The sequence below is a fragment of the Megascapheus bottae genome, chromosome 14, assembly GCF_031878675.1.
Source record: "Megascapheus bottae isolate mThoBot1 chromosome 14, mThoBot2.hap1, whole genome shotgun sequence".
Taxonomy (NCBI): Eukaryota; Metazoa; Chordata; class Mammalia; order Rodentia; family Geomyidae; genus Megascapheus; species Megascapheus bottae.
Genome location: NC_143522.1, coordinates 48,401,925 through 48,416,892, shown reverse-complemented (window position 1 = coordinate 48,416,892; position 14,968 = coordinate 48,401,925). Strand labels below are relative to the sequence as shown.

At 39.0% G+C, this 14,968-nt stretch overlaps 1 protein-coding gene across 2 annotated transcripts in view; it reads right to left on the bottom strand.

Annotated features, from left to right (window-relative positions):
* LOC150055205 (uncharacterized) overlaps window positions 1–14,968 on the bottom strand; it is a 28,843-nt gene that overhangs the window by 2,737 nt on the left and 11,138 nt on the right. For both annotated transcript variants that reach the window (XM_090345467.1, XM_090345468.1), the window contains exons 2-7: window positions 12,826–12,947; window positions 11,325–11,463; window positions 8,118–8,239; window positions 4,653–4,763; window positions 1,779–1,885; window positions 784–874 (exon numbers count right to left, since the gene is read on the bottom strand). In XM_090345467.1, coding sequence (XP_090201593.1) covers window positions 784–874; window positions 1,779–1,885; window positions 4,653–4,763; window positions 8,118–8,239; window positions 11,325–11,463; window positions 12,826–12,947 — 692 coding nt within the window. The remainder of the gene's footprint in view (window positions 1–783; window positions 875–1,778; window positions 1,886–4,652; window positions 4,764–8,117; window positions 8,240–11,324; window positions 11,464–12,825; window positions 12,948–14,968) is intronic.

Genomic DNA, 14,968 nt, shown 5'->3' with positions numbered 1-14,968 from the left:
AGGAGGCTGAGATCTGAGGATCAAAGTTCAAAGCCAGCCCAGGCACTAAAGAACAAGCGAGATTCTTATCTCCAATTAATCATTAGAAAAGTGGGGCTGTGGCTCCAGGGGTAGGACAGTAGCCTTGAGCTGAAGAGTCAGGGACAACACCCAGGCCCAGGGGTAGGGTGGTAGCCTTGAGCTGAAAAGCTCAGGGACAGCACCCAGGACTAGAGTTCAAGCCCCATGACTCCTCAAAAACAAAGAGGTCTGGAGTAATGACTGTGGCACAGTATCTGCCTAATAAGTGTCAAGCCTAGAGTTTAAACACCAGTATTAGAGAGAGAGGGGGGAGAGGAGAGAGGAAGAGACAGGGAAGAGAAAGGGAGAGAGAAGAAGAAAGGGAGAGAGGGAGAGGGAGAAGGAGAGAGGGGGAGAGAAGGGGGAAGAGGGAGGAAGGGAGGGAGGGAAGGAGAAAGGGAGGGAAGGAGGGAAGGAGGAAAGGAGGGTAGGAGGAAAAATTTTGACAATGAAAGTGCTCGAAAAGTATGCTATGCACTAGTGGCTAATGTTCCTCTAATCCTACGTGGGAGTCTGAGAGAGGATTGTAACTCAAGGCCAGCCAGGAAAGAAAAATTCACAAGACCTCCTCCTTTTAACCTGTGCCTAGTAACCTGTGGTATGTGCCTGTCACCCCAAGCCACATGGGAGGATCATGCTTCAATACACACATGTATGGACACACAGAATGATATTAGTTTGTATAATTATTATATGTTAATTTTTAAAAAGTGGCTTACGTACTTCAAGGCCTGACAGAGAATCTTCAAGGCTTGGTACTGTCACTAATAATGATCCTTTTCTCCTTATGTTATGGCTGATATATTCCCAGGCACTATAATACATTAAGAAAAAAACTTACATTAGAACAATAACGAGCTATTACTACCCACCTACTAGAATGGACAAAATCCAGAGAACACTACAATCACTAAATGCTGGCAAAAATATGGGACAAAAGAAACGCATTCGGCCAGGCACGGTGGCTCACGCCTGTAATCCTAGCTACTCAGAAGGCTGAGATCTGAGGATCAAGGTTCAAAGTCAGCCTGGGCACAAAAGGACCTCAGATTCTTATCTCCAATTAACCTCTAAAAAATGAGAATTGGGGTTTGGCTCAAGGGTAGTGCTGTAGCCTTGAGCTGAAGAGCTCAGGGACAATGTCCAGGCTGAGTCCAAAAAATATGCATTCATGACAAGTAGGAATGTAGGAAGATACAGCCATTTGGAAGATAGTTAACAAGTGTTGTGTTTTGTGCATGTGTATGTTTGCCAGTTCTGGGGCTTGAACTCAGGGCCTGGGCACTGTCCTTGGGCTTTTTCAAGTCTGGAGTTCTACCACTTGAGCCACAGTGCCACTTCCAGTTTTCTGGTGGTTAATTGGTAATGAGTCTTTTAGATTTTCTTTCCCCGGGCTGGCTTTGAACCACGATCCTCAGATCTCAGCCTCCTGAGTAGTTAGGATAACAGGCGCGAGCCACCAGCACCTGGCCCTATAATGAATTTTTTTTTTTTTTTTTTTGGCCAGTCCTGGGCTTGAGCTCAGGGCCTGAGCACTGTCCTTGGACTTTCTCAAGACTAGAGCTCTACCCACTTGAACCTCAGCACCACTTCGGCTTTTTTCTATGTATGTGGTACCAAGGAATTAAACCCGGATCTACATGCATGCTAGGCAAGCACTCTATCACAGGGCTAAACTCCCGGCCCCTATAATGGATTTCTTATGTGAAAATACATACGTGACTTGTTGTGTCTCATTAAGAAAATATTCGAAGACATTATTCATGATGATGACATCAGCATTTTGCAGAAGGGAGCCCTGGGTACAGATGTCTGCGTGAAGCACCTACAGAAGAATGAGTTCATGTTAGAGAGGTTGCCACATAAGAAATAGGTCTTGCCCATTACGGAGAAGCACGCTTCTGACTCTGGGAAAGAGCAGTCTACACGATTTACTAAGGAGTTATTCTGTATCTAGTAAAACCTAGAAACTTGCTAAGATTTGTTTGCTTTTTATGGAATATTTATTGAATCACATGTTTTTTCTTTTCTTTACCCATAAATGTTCTTTGAACTCTGAGGTCAGAAACATTTTACTCTATTTCTATCTCAGTGGTAAGAGTCAAAAGGCCTAGATTCAAATCAGGGTCTATTACCAGTTAGATTTTTACTCGTAGGTAGTGGTTTTTCTTCACAAATAAAATGGAGCCTAGATGTTAACAAGGCATGTAAGCTAAGCTACTTGTTTGTTCATCCTTCTTCTCACAGTTCCCCTATTTCTTTCATCTCTATTCAATTGTTTTTTACTTCAGCCATCATCACACTGCCTCAGATGGTTCAATTCATTATGGCAGCCAACAAGTGTCTTCTCCTATGTGCAAGACAGAATGCAGAGAGACAGAAACTACCATGAAGGAGACACAAAATATATTCTCTCAAATAAATTAAGATCTAGTAATGGTTATTAAGTTCTAGTAATAGTTATTATAATTAACTCCATAAAAATGTCAAGGAGGGAATAAGCCAAGATCAAGTGAGAAGGGAAGGAAAGAAGAGAGTTCCAATAGTTATAGGATGTCACACAAGCAAGTGTTTTAGGGGTTATGTAGTCAGTGGAAAAGTGCTTATTTAACACGCGTAAGGTCCTGAGCTATCCTTATTACAGAAGTGAGGAAAGGGAGCTTTATAACCACAGGTTGTCAGTGGCCACAGAAACTAAAAGCCAGGAAACATAGGTAGGTGGTATGGGCAGGTGAGTATCTACCTATTTCCCTTTGAAAATGAAAGGATAAAGATCTTATGAAATGTAAATATCATCATCATTTTAGAAAAATAAGAGAATACTTGATTATCAATTTATAAACAATGACTCCTAAGATATCCTAAGTTTTAAACTCACTTTTCAATTAAATACATATTCCTGTTATGTGATTGCTGTTACATAAGAAGAGTGTGGCTGTTGTTCACGATAAAGGGAATAATGAGAAAAATGATGAATTTATTTATTGATTTTCGCTGTGCTGTGTATTGAATCTGGAGTACTTGGGCATAGTGAGTAGGTGTTTCACCCAGATCTTGTGAACTTATTATTATTAGACAATGAATTTACTCTGGTTATTGTGGAGGAGGAAATAAAATATTTTCCTTCTATAAAAATGGGGGAGGAAACCTTGGGCTCTCCTAGCAAAGATTTACAATAGAACAAAATCTAGAGACATTAGGCCAAATAGTTTGACACTAAATGTAAGGACCTCCAGGAAAGGAAACAACAGGCATATAATGAATGACTGTTGTTCTTAATGTACTATGTTATCGCTCATCTCTTTTGCCATCCTTTGGTTATCTCATATTGTTACAATATTTCACATTGTTATCTGATATATTTTATATGTGCTTACTTGGTTATTTGAAATTGGACAGGGAAGGGGGGAAATCAAGATAAGCGGGGAGAGGGTGGGAGGGAAATGGGGACCATGTCATAAGAAAGGGTATCAATGTTTGTGAAGTTATACACCTTCTATCTGGTGAATATAATGTAACCCTTCTATTAATCACAATTAAAAAAAAGGGAAAAAAATGGGGGAGGAAAAAAAAAGATTATTTTACCATTACAAAATGGGGAAGGTTAGATACTTGTTTAAAAATATCCTTAGCCAGGCGTAGTGGTTCACGTCTGTAAACTTAGCTACATAGGAGGCTGAGATCTGAGGATCAAAGTCCAAAGTCAGCCCAGGCACAAAAGGACCATTTAATTACTAGAAAATGGAAGTGGGGCTGTGGTTCAAGGGGTAGGGCAGTAAGCCTGGAGCTTAAAAGCTCAGGGACAGTGCCCAAGCCCAGGGGTAGGGTGGTAGTCTTGAGCTGCAGGGCTCAGAGACAACATCCAGGCCCAGAGTGCAAACTCCATGAGCCATCAAAAAAAAAAAAAAAGAGGCTCAGGGACAGCATCCAGGCCCAGAGTTCAAGCTCAAGACTGGCAATAAAACAAAAACCAAAAACCAAAAACAAACAACCCCCCCCCCAAACAAAGAAAACTATCTATCTCTCCTCACTGGGCTGTCTTTCAACATTACATTGCTCTTAACATTAGAGACAGCCAATTATCTATGTCACCAATGTAAGTATAGGATCCTTAATGAAATGACAGGACTAGTATATTAACAAATGCAATTTCTGTTTGTCTGGCTTAAATTTTTTTTCTTCTTTATAAGAGAAAAAGAATACCTCACCCAAGGCATCATCTTCCATGAACTGCTATTCTCTGGTATCCACAATACCCTCTGTAAACTTAGATAAAGAAGTTACCTAACTGTGAGCATTACGTGGCCCTTTAAAACACTTTCAACATTTACAGTTTAATGAAAGACATTGCTAGAAATTAAAAAAAAAAGTCTCTACCAAATCTACCAAATCTATACCTGAGATGGACAAAACTAAAAAAATATTCTTTCTAATAAAATTACAGAACAAGAGAAATATGAGTTTTATTTAAAATGTTGAAGTCAACTTGGTCTGTTTCTACACAAGTATCAAGAACAAGTTAAAAAACAATGCAGAAGAGATTGAGTTCAGTTAAGATATACATGGATAATATGATACATATTTTGAAGTACCTTTATTCTGTCATTGAACTGGTATTTTTTAATGATCATTTCCTGCAATTGGCAAAAGTCTCCATTCAATTCTACTCCATAGAGTTGTACAGCTGAACTGTAAAGGTAGCCCTAAAAATAGGAAAATATATTTTGATGTAAATGAATTAACTTTTTTTTAAAATTTATTTCACACCCCCCACTCGTCTTGGTTTTCCCCCCTTCCCTATCAAATTTCAAATATCCAAATACAAATAAATTCAATATATCAGATAACAAAGTGAGATACTATACCAATATGAGATAACCAAGGGACAGCAAAGGAGATGAGAGACAACATAGTACATTAAGGACAACAATCATTCATTATATGGCTTTTGTTTCAGTATCCTGGAGGTCCTTTCAATTAGCTTCAATGAATTAACTTTTAAGTGTGGGCTTATTTCTACTTGAAATTTAAAAAGTCAAACTTTGAAAAAAGAAAGAAAACAGAAACAAAATAAAAAGTCAAACTTAAGAAAAAGTCCAATGAAGGGGCCAGGAGTTTGGCCTAGTGGTAGAGTGCTTGCCTAGCATGCACAAAGACCCGGGTTTGATTCCTCTTTACCACATATGTAGAAAAAAGCCAGAAGTGGTGCTGAGGCTTAAGTGGTAGAGCTCTAGCCTTGAGAGAATCCAAGGACAGTGCTCAGGCCCCATGCTTAAACCCAGGACTGGGGAAAAAAAAAGAAAAAAGAAAAAAGAAAAAGTCCAATGAAGTAAATATAAAAATGAAACACCTTGGGGCCAGGAGTTTGGCCTAGTGGTAGAGAGTTTGCCAAGCATGCATGAAGACCCAGGTTCAAGTCCTCTGTACCACATACATAGAAAAAGCCGGAAATGGTGCTGTGGCTCAAGTGGTAGAGCTGTAGATTTGAGAAAGTCTAAGGACAGTGCTCAGGACCTGAGTTCAAGCACCAGAACTATAAAAAGAAAAAAAGAAAAAAGAAACATCTTGATTATGTAAAACTTATGACCTCCAGAATGTTACTGTACTGATTAAGGCCTTCACTGTAGTATATTAGTTGCTATCATGGATTTATAATTTTGGATTTCTTAATTTTTATAATAAAAACTGGACATTTAGGGCTGGGAAGGTGGCCTACTGGTAGAATGCTTGCTTAGCATGCATGAAACCCTGGGTTTGATTTCTCAGTATCACATAAACAGAGAAAACCAGAAGAGGTAGAGCACTAATCTTAAACAACAAAAGTTCAGGGACAGTGCCCAGGCCCTAAATTCAATCCCAGGATTGACAAACAAATAAACAAACAACCTGAGCATTTAACGAAGTTGGAAATGAGAAAAATGATCACATACAATTTCTCTACTACCCACTTTCTAGAGAAATTACATCCAAAGAAAGGAAGAAATTAAGCGAGGTGCCAGTGACTCATACCTATAATCCGAGCTACTCAGGAGGCTGAGATCTGAGAACTGCACTTCAAAGCCAGCCCGTGCAGAAAAGTAGCCATGAGACCTGTCTCCATTAAACTACTCAAAATTAAAAAAAAAAAAAAAAAAAGAGCCAGAAGTGGCACTGTAGTTCGAGTGATAGAGTGTGAGCCTTGAGCACAGAGAGACTCATGGACAACACACACACACACAGAGAACAGAATTGACTATGTGTTTCTATATAACTATTTTTGCTACAAGAGCAAAAAAATAATTTGGAAGTAAGCATCAAGTGTATAGTCATTTTCTAAGACTCATTTGAATCAATACAAACAAAATCAAATACCAATCTATAGCTCCATCAAGGATTTTCAGAATATGTTTAACATATTACTGACTGAATCAGTGATGTAATATGAAAAGAAATGTCAATCTATTTAAATGTATCAACACCAGCACTATGACCACATAAGCCAGAATTACTCAGCATTAGACTATTTGAACACTTCTGTAGCCCAGCAAGGCTGGCTTGGAACTTGAGCACATCTTTCCTTTGCCTTGTGAGTGCTGGGATTATAGGCGTGTCAGCATTTCACTTTTTGAACAAATCTGAATATTGATTAGTACCTGCAAAATATAGGAAATAATAATCCTAATTTCTGCTGTTTTCTAAACAACAAAAAAAATTCACTGGACAAGCTGGCTAGTGAGGCTTCAGGAGGCTGAAGCTGGAGAATGGCTTGTGCCCAGGAGTTCAAGGCCAGCTTGGTTAATATAACAAGACTCTCATTTCAAAATAAATAAACAAATAATAAGAATAAATAAATAAAAATAAAAAGAGAAAGAGAGGGAGAAAACAACAAGAACAACAAAATCAAACACTCCCCAGTCAAACTTCCCCCCACCAAAAAAAAAAAAAAAAAACCCCACCAAATCCCAAATAATAAAACGAAAAAAAAACCTAGCAATGAAAACTAACACACAAAGCATATTTTCTATGTAGAAAACAAGTTTTGCCAGGTACCAAGTTGCTCATATCTATAATTCTAGCTACTTAGGAGGCTGAGATCTGAGGATTGTGGTTCCAAGCTAGCCCAGGAAGAAGGTCCATGAGACAGACTCTTCCAATTAACCACCAAAAAGCCATAAATGAAGCTGTGGCTCAAGCAGTAGAGAACTAACCTTGAATATACAAGCTCAGGGACAGCACTCAGGCCTTGAGTTCAAGCCCCAGACTTGGTAAAAAAGAAAAAAAAAGTTTTAACATTGACAATTAATTAAGCACTGAAGAGTTAACTGTTTCTGTCGAAAGCAGACTATGCTGCTGGGAGTCTGCTGGGAATGGAGTGTACGTTTCTGGCATTTGCCTCTACTGCTGTTGGCCACATGTATTAACATGTCGACTAGTAACAACCAGAAACCATGTTTCCATGTTTTTGATAAAATGGTTTCAGAACTTAGAAATTCACATCATTTGAACTGAGAAGAAAAGCTACATTGAAGTGATGTTTCAGAACTAGATATCTACATTCAAACTTCAAATCAGAGAAAACTGGAACAAGGTGTGTCACTGGATATCATTCAGTTTGCTCATTATGGATGAGGAACTAGAGGCTCAAAGGTGTTAAGTGACTCACCATATGGCTGCACAAGGATTTCTTGTCAGTTTTCTAAGGGTTCTTATCAATGCCCAACATACTATCTCATTCCAGCATGGTACAAAGAAAAAAGAGGTAAGAAGACCTAAGAGACTGGCAAATAGCAAACCATTACAAAAGTCACACGCCTATTTTGTTTACGTTTGCCTTCTGCATTTACAAAAACAAGCTGGTAAAGGAAAGCAGACATTTCGTCTTTGAAATTCCAAACTCAACCATTACCATCAAATAGAATTAGGAGCTTATCTATATTATATACTATTTTATCCTTGTTACTTTTTGCATACATAAAGCCAAGCTGTCACCTTGAATGGTGGCAGGCAAAGAAAACAGGTGGTAGCAAGAGAAGAAAGTATTTTCCAAATGCTGAGTATGTCCACAAGCTGGACTTTACCCCATAAAGGACTGTGCCAAGTCTGGAACCAACATCAACCAAGACCTTTCCCGACAGGTCAGGGAGTACATGGTGATAAATGAACTTCAACTCCACGATGGAGAAGGAGTGAGAAATAAATCCTGGAGAATCAGAACAAAGGGAACATAAAATTATGGATATTAACTGCATTCTGTACTTCTAATTCTCTTGTCTACATTTACAAAGTGCACAAAGAAAGCCTCCGGTTTAGCTGGGCATGGTGGCTCACACCTGAAATCCTAGCTACTCAGGAGACTGAGATCTGATGATCAGAGTCAGCCAGCACACAAAAGAACCTGAGATTCATCTCCAATTAACATCTAGAAAACTGGGAAGTGGGGCTTGGCTCAAGGGTAGGGTGGTAGCCTTGAGCTGAAGAGCTCAGGGACAGCGTCCAGGCTGAGTTCAAGCCCCATGACCCACAAGAAAAAAAAAAAAAAAGCCTTCCAGTTTATTCAGAAATTTTATTTTATTAAAAAAATTTTTTTTGTCAGTTATGGCGCTTGAACTCTGGGCCTGGGTGCTGTCCCTGAGCTCTTCAGTAGCTCAAGGCTACTGCCCTGCAACTTGGGCTACAGGAATATTTCTAGTTTTCTGACCATTAATTGGAGATAAGAGACTCACAGAATTTCGTGCCCGAGATGGTTTTGAACCCTGATCCTCAGATCTCAGCCTCCTGAGTAGCTAGGATTACAAGTGTGAGCCACTGGTGCCAGGCTAGAAATGTTATTATTTGTTCATTTAATTTTATTAATATTATGATTTTGCTGGTCCTGAGTCGTTTTTTGGAGATAAGCATCTCAGACTTTTCTGACTAGGCTGACTGTGAGCCATGATTCTCAGATCCTGAGCAGCTAGGATTACAGGAAGGAGCCACTTGTGCTCAGCTTCAGAAAATATTAATGGCTTAAATTTGTATCCATCTAGTCTGAGCTATATTAGTAAAGAACAAATACTAAGTCTAGAGTGGGAATATGGGTTAGTGGTAGAGTGCTTGCCTAGCATGCATGAAGCCCTGGGTTTGATTCCTTAGTACCACACACACAGAAAAGGTCAGAAGCAGCATTGTGGCTCAAATGGTAGAACACTAGCCTTGAGCACAGAGAGGCTCAGGGACAGAGCGCAGGCCCTGAGTTCAAGCCCCAGGACTGGCAAAAAAACCCAAAAAACACAAAATCTGATATTTGAGAAACTACTAGATGATCAGCATAGACATTGAGATGTATGTCCCTAGCCTAATGCTCTTATTTCCTTGTTACAGCTGCTGGAGATATCCTGGTTTTCCTTTCCTTTTTTCCTTGTGATCTGTTTCTGCCTAGGACAGTTTTGTAATTTCTACAATATCTGGCTTTTTTTTATCTTAGCCTGGACCTAACTTCAAAACTATCACATATCTCTGCATACATTGTGAACTGTCAAACAAATGACCACCTCTGAATGTGCATTCAGGAATGCAGAAGAGATATGGAAGGAGACTAAGATACCTCCCTAAATGGCCTTTATTCCATTCCTTGCCTCATTATTTCCTTCCATATCACAGTTTCTGTGATAGCCTGAGTCTGGTTTTCTTCTAATAAGCGGTAACCCCAAACTCCACTATATTGTGTCCTACATCTGTAAAAGTCAGGAAGGGGAGAGACCTTAGTTATAGCTAACAGAAGGTGGCAAAGAAAATGGATTTTGATAGGCCAGTCCCTTGGAAAAGAATACAAAGTATACCTAGGCTTCAAAAGTATCTCTTGGTTTGAGTTGTTGTTCTCTGCCTAGGATGGTCATGTTTGTCACAGCAGACCTCCTTCAGGCCTGTTCTATGAGTATTTGTCAGAGTCTGTTATGATTCAGATTCACTGCAGTTTTCTGAGTTGCTCTGGGAATCCAGTCATTATTTATAACCTAATTTTTACAGGTAGAGGTAATGTAACCTTTGGATTTTTGTCTAAGTTCATCTATAAACTTCTTTCCTTCTCTCCCTCCTCTGTCTCTTCCCCACACCCCCTTCCTTAGATCCCTCCTCCTTCTTCTTTGCCAGTCCTAGAGCTTAAACTCAGGGCCCCTGAGCTTCTTTTTGCTCAAGGCTAGCATTTTACCACTTGAGCTTCTTCTGCTTATGTGGTACTGAGGAACTGAACCCAGGTCTTCGTGCATGCTAGGCAAGCACTCTTACTACTAGGCCAAATTCCCGGCCCAGATCCCAGCTTCTTGAGTAGCTAGGATTACAGACCTGAGCTCCTGGTGCCTGGCTATAAATGTCTATAAAGCAGATCTATTTAACTTGCCATTATAATTCACTTTTAAGTGTTTTTCTCTATTGTTCTTGTCCAAATCCATTTTATTCTGTGAATTTCAATGCCTTCAATAGATATTATCTAGAAGTTAATCTTACCAGTAAATCAGGTTTACTCCCAAATTATAATATAGGACTAATCTCTTTGTATTAGCAACTAATTTCAAAGTTGGCCATAGTTAACCTTTGAAAAGAATATTACCTAAGATCAGTATTAGAAGCACAAGATTATCTACCTGGAAAGTTGCCAACCTTTTGCCTAAGTAACAGCCCTCAAGCTAAGGGAGCAGGGAGATGTATGTGTAAATCAGCAGCCTGGACAATCCCATCCAGTTTGAACAAAGGGTACATAAACAAAACATGGAGTTAGTCTAGTTTCCTGTTGCTGTAGCTGAGAGACAGAGATGCAAGAAAGTTACTGTCATTGCAGTTGTTCTATTATGGGTCACAGATGTTTCATTCAGTCAAAACATGACCCAAAGCTGTGCTTAGGAGTATCTGGCTCTGCATGGAGTGTCTTACTCCTATCACTCAACACTGTCGGATCCTATCTGACTTCACAGAGGTTTTTTTGAAGGAGATCGTTTCAGCCCCCACTGGAAGTTACATTTCTCCTTGTAAACAAATCAGCATTTATACATCCTTCTTTGTTGAGCAGGAAGAATAGGAGTCCGTTTCCCCTGTATTTCATTATTTCATTTTAGTTTCTAGACTTAAAGAGTCACCTCTGATTGAGCAGTGTCTAGATGTTCTGGGGGACATTAAGTGGCCTAGATAGCATAAATAAAGTTGACTAATATACTTCCAAAAATGTCAAATAACTTGGACAAAACTCTGCAATTTTTTTAAACTCTGCAGATTTAAGCACAAATGAAATCAAGGGGCACACTTGAGTTGCCTACCTAGAGGGGCTGTCTGGTGGGAGCCACAAGCCATGCAGTAGTTTCTGCTCATTTTTCCTTCCTCACATAATGAATCAATAAAGTCTTCATCATAAAGGAATGCATCAACGTGAACAGTGGGTTCTGCCTGCTGCTGTATCTGGAGGAGAGAGCAAAACATCAAAAGAAACAAAGTACAAAGAGGTCCCTTTTTATTGCTAAATAAGGCAAAACATCAGTTGCTCACATGCTGAATTTCTGAGTACAAAAACCCAAGGAAGACAAGTTTTGCTGCAAGTCAGGAACTGCTCTATTCATTATTACCGATACAGTAATCACTTTTTATTAGACCTAGAAGGATACAGAATATGGCTAAAAAGAAGCATAAAATTTTAGCTGAAAGGAATATTAGAGATTATCTTCTCCATCCTAAGTAGCATATATTACAGACAAAGAAATTGACACTCAGGGAGACTGATACTCCCTTAGTTATAATAAAGAATTCTGCTGGTGGAGCCTTAGCTCAAGTGGTAGAGCACTAGCACCTTGAATACAAAAGCACAAGGACACCACCCAGGTTATGAAGTAAGCCCCAGGACTGGCACACGCACGAAAGAATTTTGCAGGGGCCAGGAGTTTGGCATAGTGGTAGAGTGCTTGCCTAGCATGCACGAAGACTCACATACATAGAAAAAAGATGGAAGTGGTGCTATGGCTCAAGTGGTAGAGTTCTAGCCTTGAGAAAAGTCCAAAGACAGTGCTCAGGCCCTGAGTTCAAGTCCTATGATTCGCCAAAAGAAGAAAAAAGAAAAAGAATTTTGCACAGGGTGCTGGTGGTTCACACCTATAATCTACTTATGAGCTCAACTCTGAAGACTGTCTGGGCAAAAAAAGTTCACGAGACTCCTATCTCCAACAAACTACCCAGAAAAAGCCAGAAGTGGCACTGCGGCTCTAGTGGTAGAGCACCAGCCTTGAGCACAAAGAGGATCAGGGACAGTATCCAGGCCCTGAGTTCAAGCACCAGAACTGGAAAAAAAAGAAAAAAGAATTTTGCATGGATACCTAAAATTTTTACAGATTGTGTCACACACACACACACAAAATGCTGTATGTGCTAAAATTAAGTATGCACATAAAAAAGATCAGAAATAAATCCAGGTGAATAAAATGTTTGATTTTATCACATTCCCAGATCTCAGTTATTAATTTTATTTTTTAAAAAATCTTTATCAAACAAAAGGGTTACAATTACATAAGTAAGGCAAAGAGTATACATTTCCTTTGGACAATGTCAATCATTTTTTTTTTTTTGCCAGTCCTGGGGCTTTCTCAAGGCTAGAGCTCTACCACTTGAGCCACAGCACCACTTTTCTATGTATGTGGTACTGAGCAGTCAAGCCTGGGTTTTCATAGGCAGGCACTCTACCACTAGGCCAAACTCCTGGCTCCTCGTCAATTATTAATGTATAGTAAGTGCTTGTTCTCTCCAACCTAAGCCCACTGATTTTAATATACATACTTTTTGAAGAGCTAGATGTTCTGAAGAAAGCATCGTTTCTAAAGGTAAGCAATTCCGAAGGTCATCTGCTATGTTTTTCAACATAATATCAGTATTATCATGAGTGAATTCATCAAAATCTCCTGGGAGAAAAAAAAAGAAGTAGCTCTTATAGTCATACCTAGGTGAAATAATTACAAGTATATTTTCTATTAGATAGAATCAATTTATAACAATAAACACAATTTAAAATAATACAATGTTGAGTTTTTTCTTTCCCCTAACTACATTTTAGAAATATATGTGATTCCAGGCCTTCCAGTGTCTAGCTGCTCTGGTGAGGATACCCACGGACCAGAGAGGAATTATCCTTAATCCTGGACAGCAAGAAAGATGGTGTTTCAAGGAAGGAGGGTTATATTTGAAATTGGAGGATTTCTATTGTCCTGAAGAATTTGTTAACCTAAGGCATATTTAGAAATAAAAATATTGTCTCCTCCAAAAAAAAAATAGAAATATGTGTGATTTTAAGGGCTGGGAAAGTGGGTTAGTGGTAGAGAGCTTGCCTAGCATGCATGAAGCCCTGGGTTCAATTCCTCAGCACCACATTAACAGAAAAAGTCAGAAGCAGTGCTATGGCTCAAGTGCTAGCCTTGAGCAAAAGAAGCTCAGGGACAGTGCCCAGGCCCTGAGTTCAAGTCCCAGGACTGGCAAAAAAAATAAATAATAAATATATAAGATTTTAACTATTTTATTTTTTATTCAAGAATAGTGCTTCTGGGCTAGAAATGTGGCTTATTGTAGAGAACTTACCTAGCATGTATGAAGCCCTGGATTTGATTTCTCAGTAACACATGAACAGAAGAAGCTGGAAGTGGCACTGTGGCTCTAGAGGTAGAGTGCTAGCCTTGAGCGTAGAAGCTCAGGGACAGTGCCCAGCCCCTGAGTTCAAGCCCCAGGGCTGACAAAAGAAAAGAATAGTGCTTCCAATGGTTTTTAAGGTCTTACACTCATTAATAAGTAGTCAATATTTTGTCTCTGACCATACATACCTTCAAAATTTAGGAGGCAATACCTATTACATTATAATAGAATACAATAAAAAATAAAAAAAAAGAAATTTAGGAGGTATCATTCAAGGATTACTAAAATAATTTTAAATCTGAGCATCCCTGACTTCAATAAAATGTATTTAGAGTTCAGATTAAAAAAAATTAATCAGCCAGATTCTGTGACAAGAAATGGGGTTTATCATAGCACAATATAATCAACTAACTTGTTACCAAGGCAAAACTTGTTCCAAATTCTAAAACTTGTCCTTGCATATAAATCTCAAGATTTCAGAGCCTGTAAACACTTTATTGTTGCAACTAGTAAAGCAGTAGTTTTTGATTTCTTAATTTTACCATTGGTAACATTGACTAAGAAGCATTGTACATACAACCTGGTATAACTACAAAAATAATGATACTAATGTTAAATCTTGATATTTAAACATTTTTAAAAAGGCTGTGCCCTTCAGAAATGGCCTTTAAAAATATCATGAATGTTCTAGTAGGAGTAGGCTCTATTACTTGAGGTACTCACTCTCATAGCATATGAAATTACTTTCCTCTTTTTCTTTTGTGCTGGTATTGGGGCTTGAACTCAAGGCCTGTACTCTCACTTGGCTTTTATACTTAAGGCTGGCATTCTACCACCTGAGTCACACCTCTACTTCCAACATTTTCCTGGTCAATTAAAGAAAAGAGTCTCATGTACTTTTCTGCTCAGGCTGACTTTAAATCATAATTCTCAGATCTTACCTCCTGGTAGCTAGGATTACAGGTGTAAGCCACTAGTGCCAGCTATGACTTCCTTATATTAAATTCTTCTTAGGTTAAAAAGAATTCAAGTGGATTATATCTTTTTTTACTCTTAACTATAAGGGTGGATGCGATGGTATACACCTGTAATCTCAGTACTTAGCAGCTAGAGGATAAACACAAGTAGAAGGCAGTCTAGGCTCCACTGTGAGACTGACTCCATTTTCAAACAAAAAATAGCTGTATGGGTTGAGGTTGTAGCTCAGTGGTTGAACATGTGTTTAGAATGGGTGAACTGGAAAGAAGGAAGGAAGGAAGGAAGGAGGAGGGAGAGAGGAAAGCAGAAAGGAGGAGGGAAA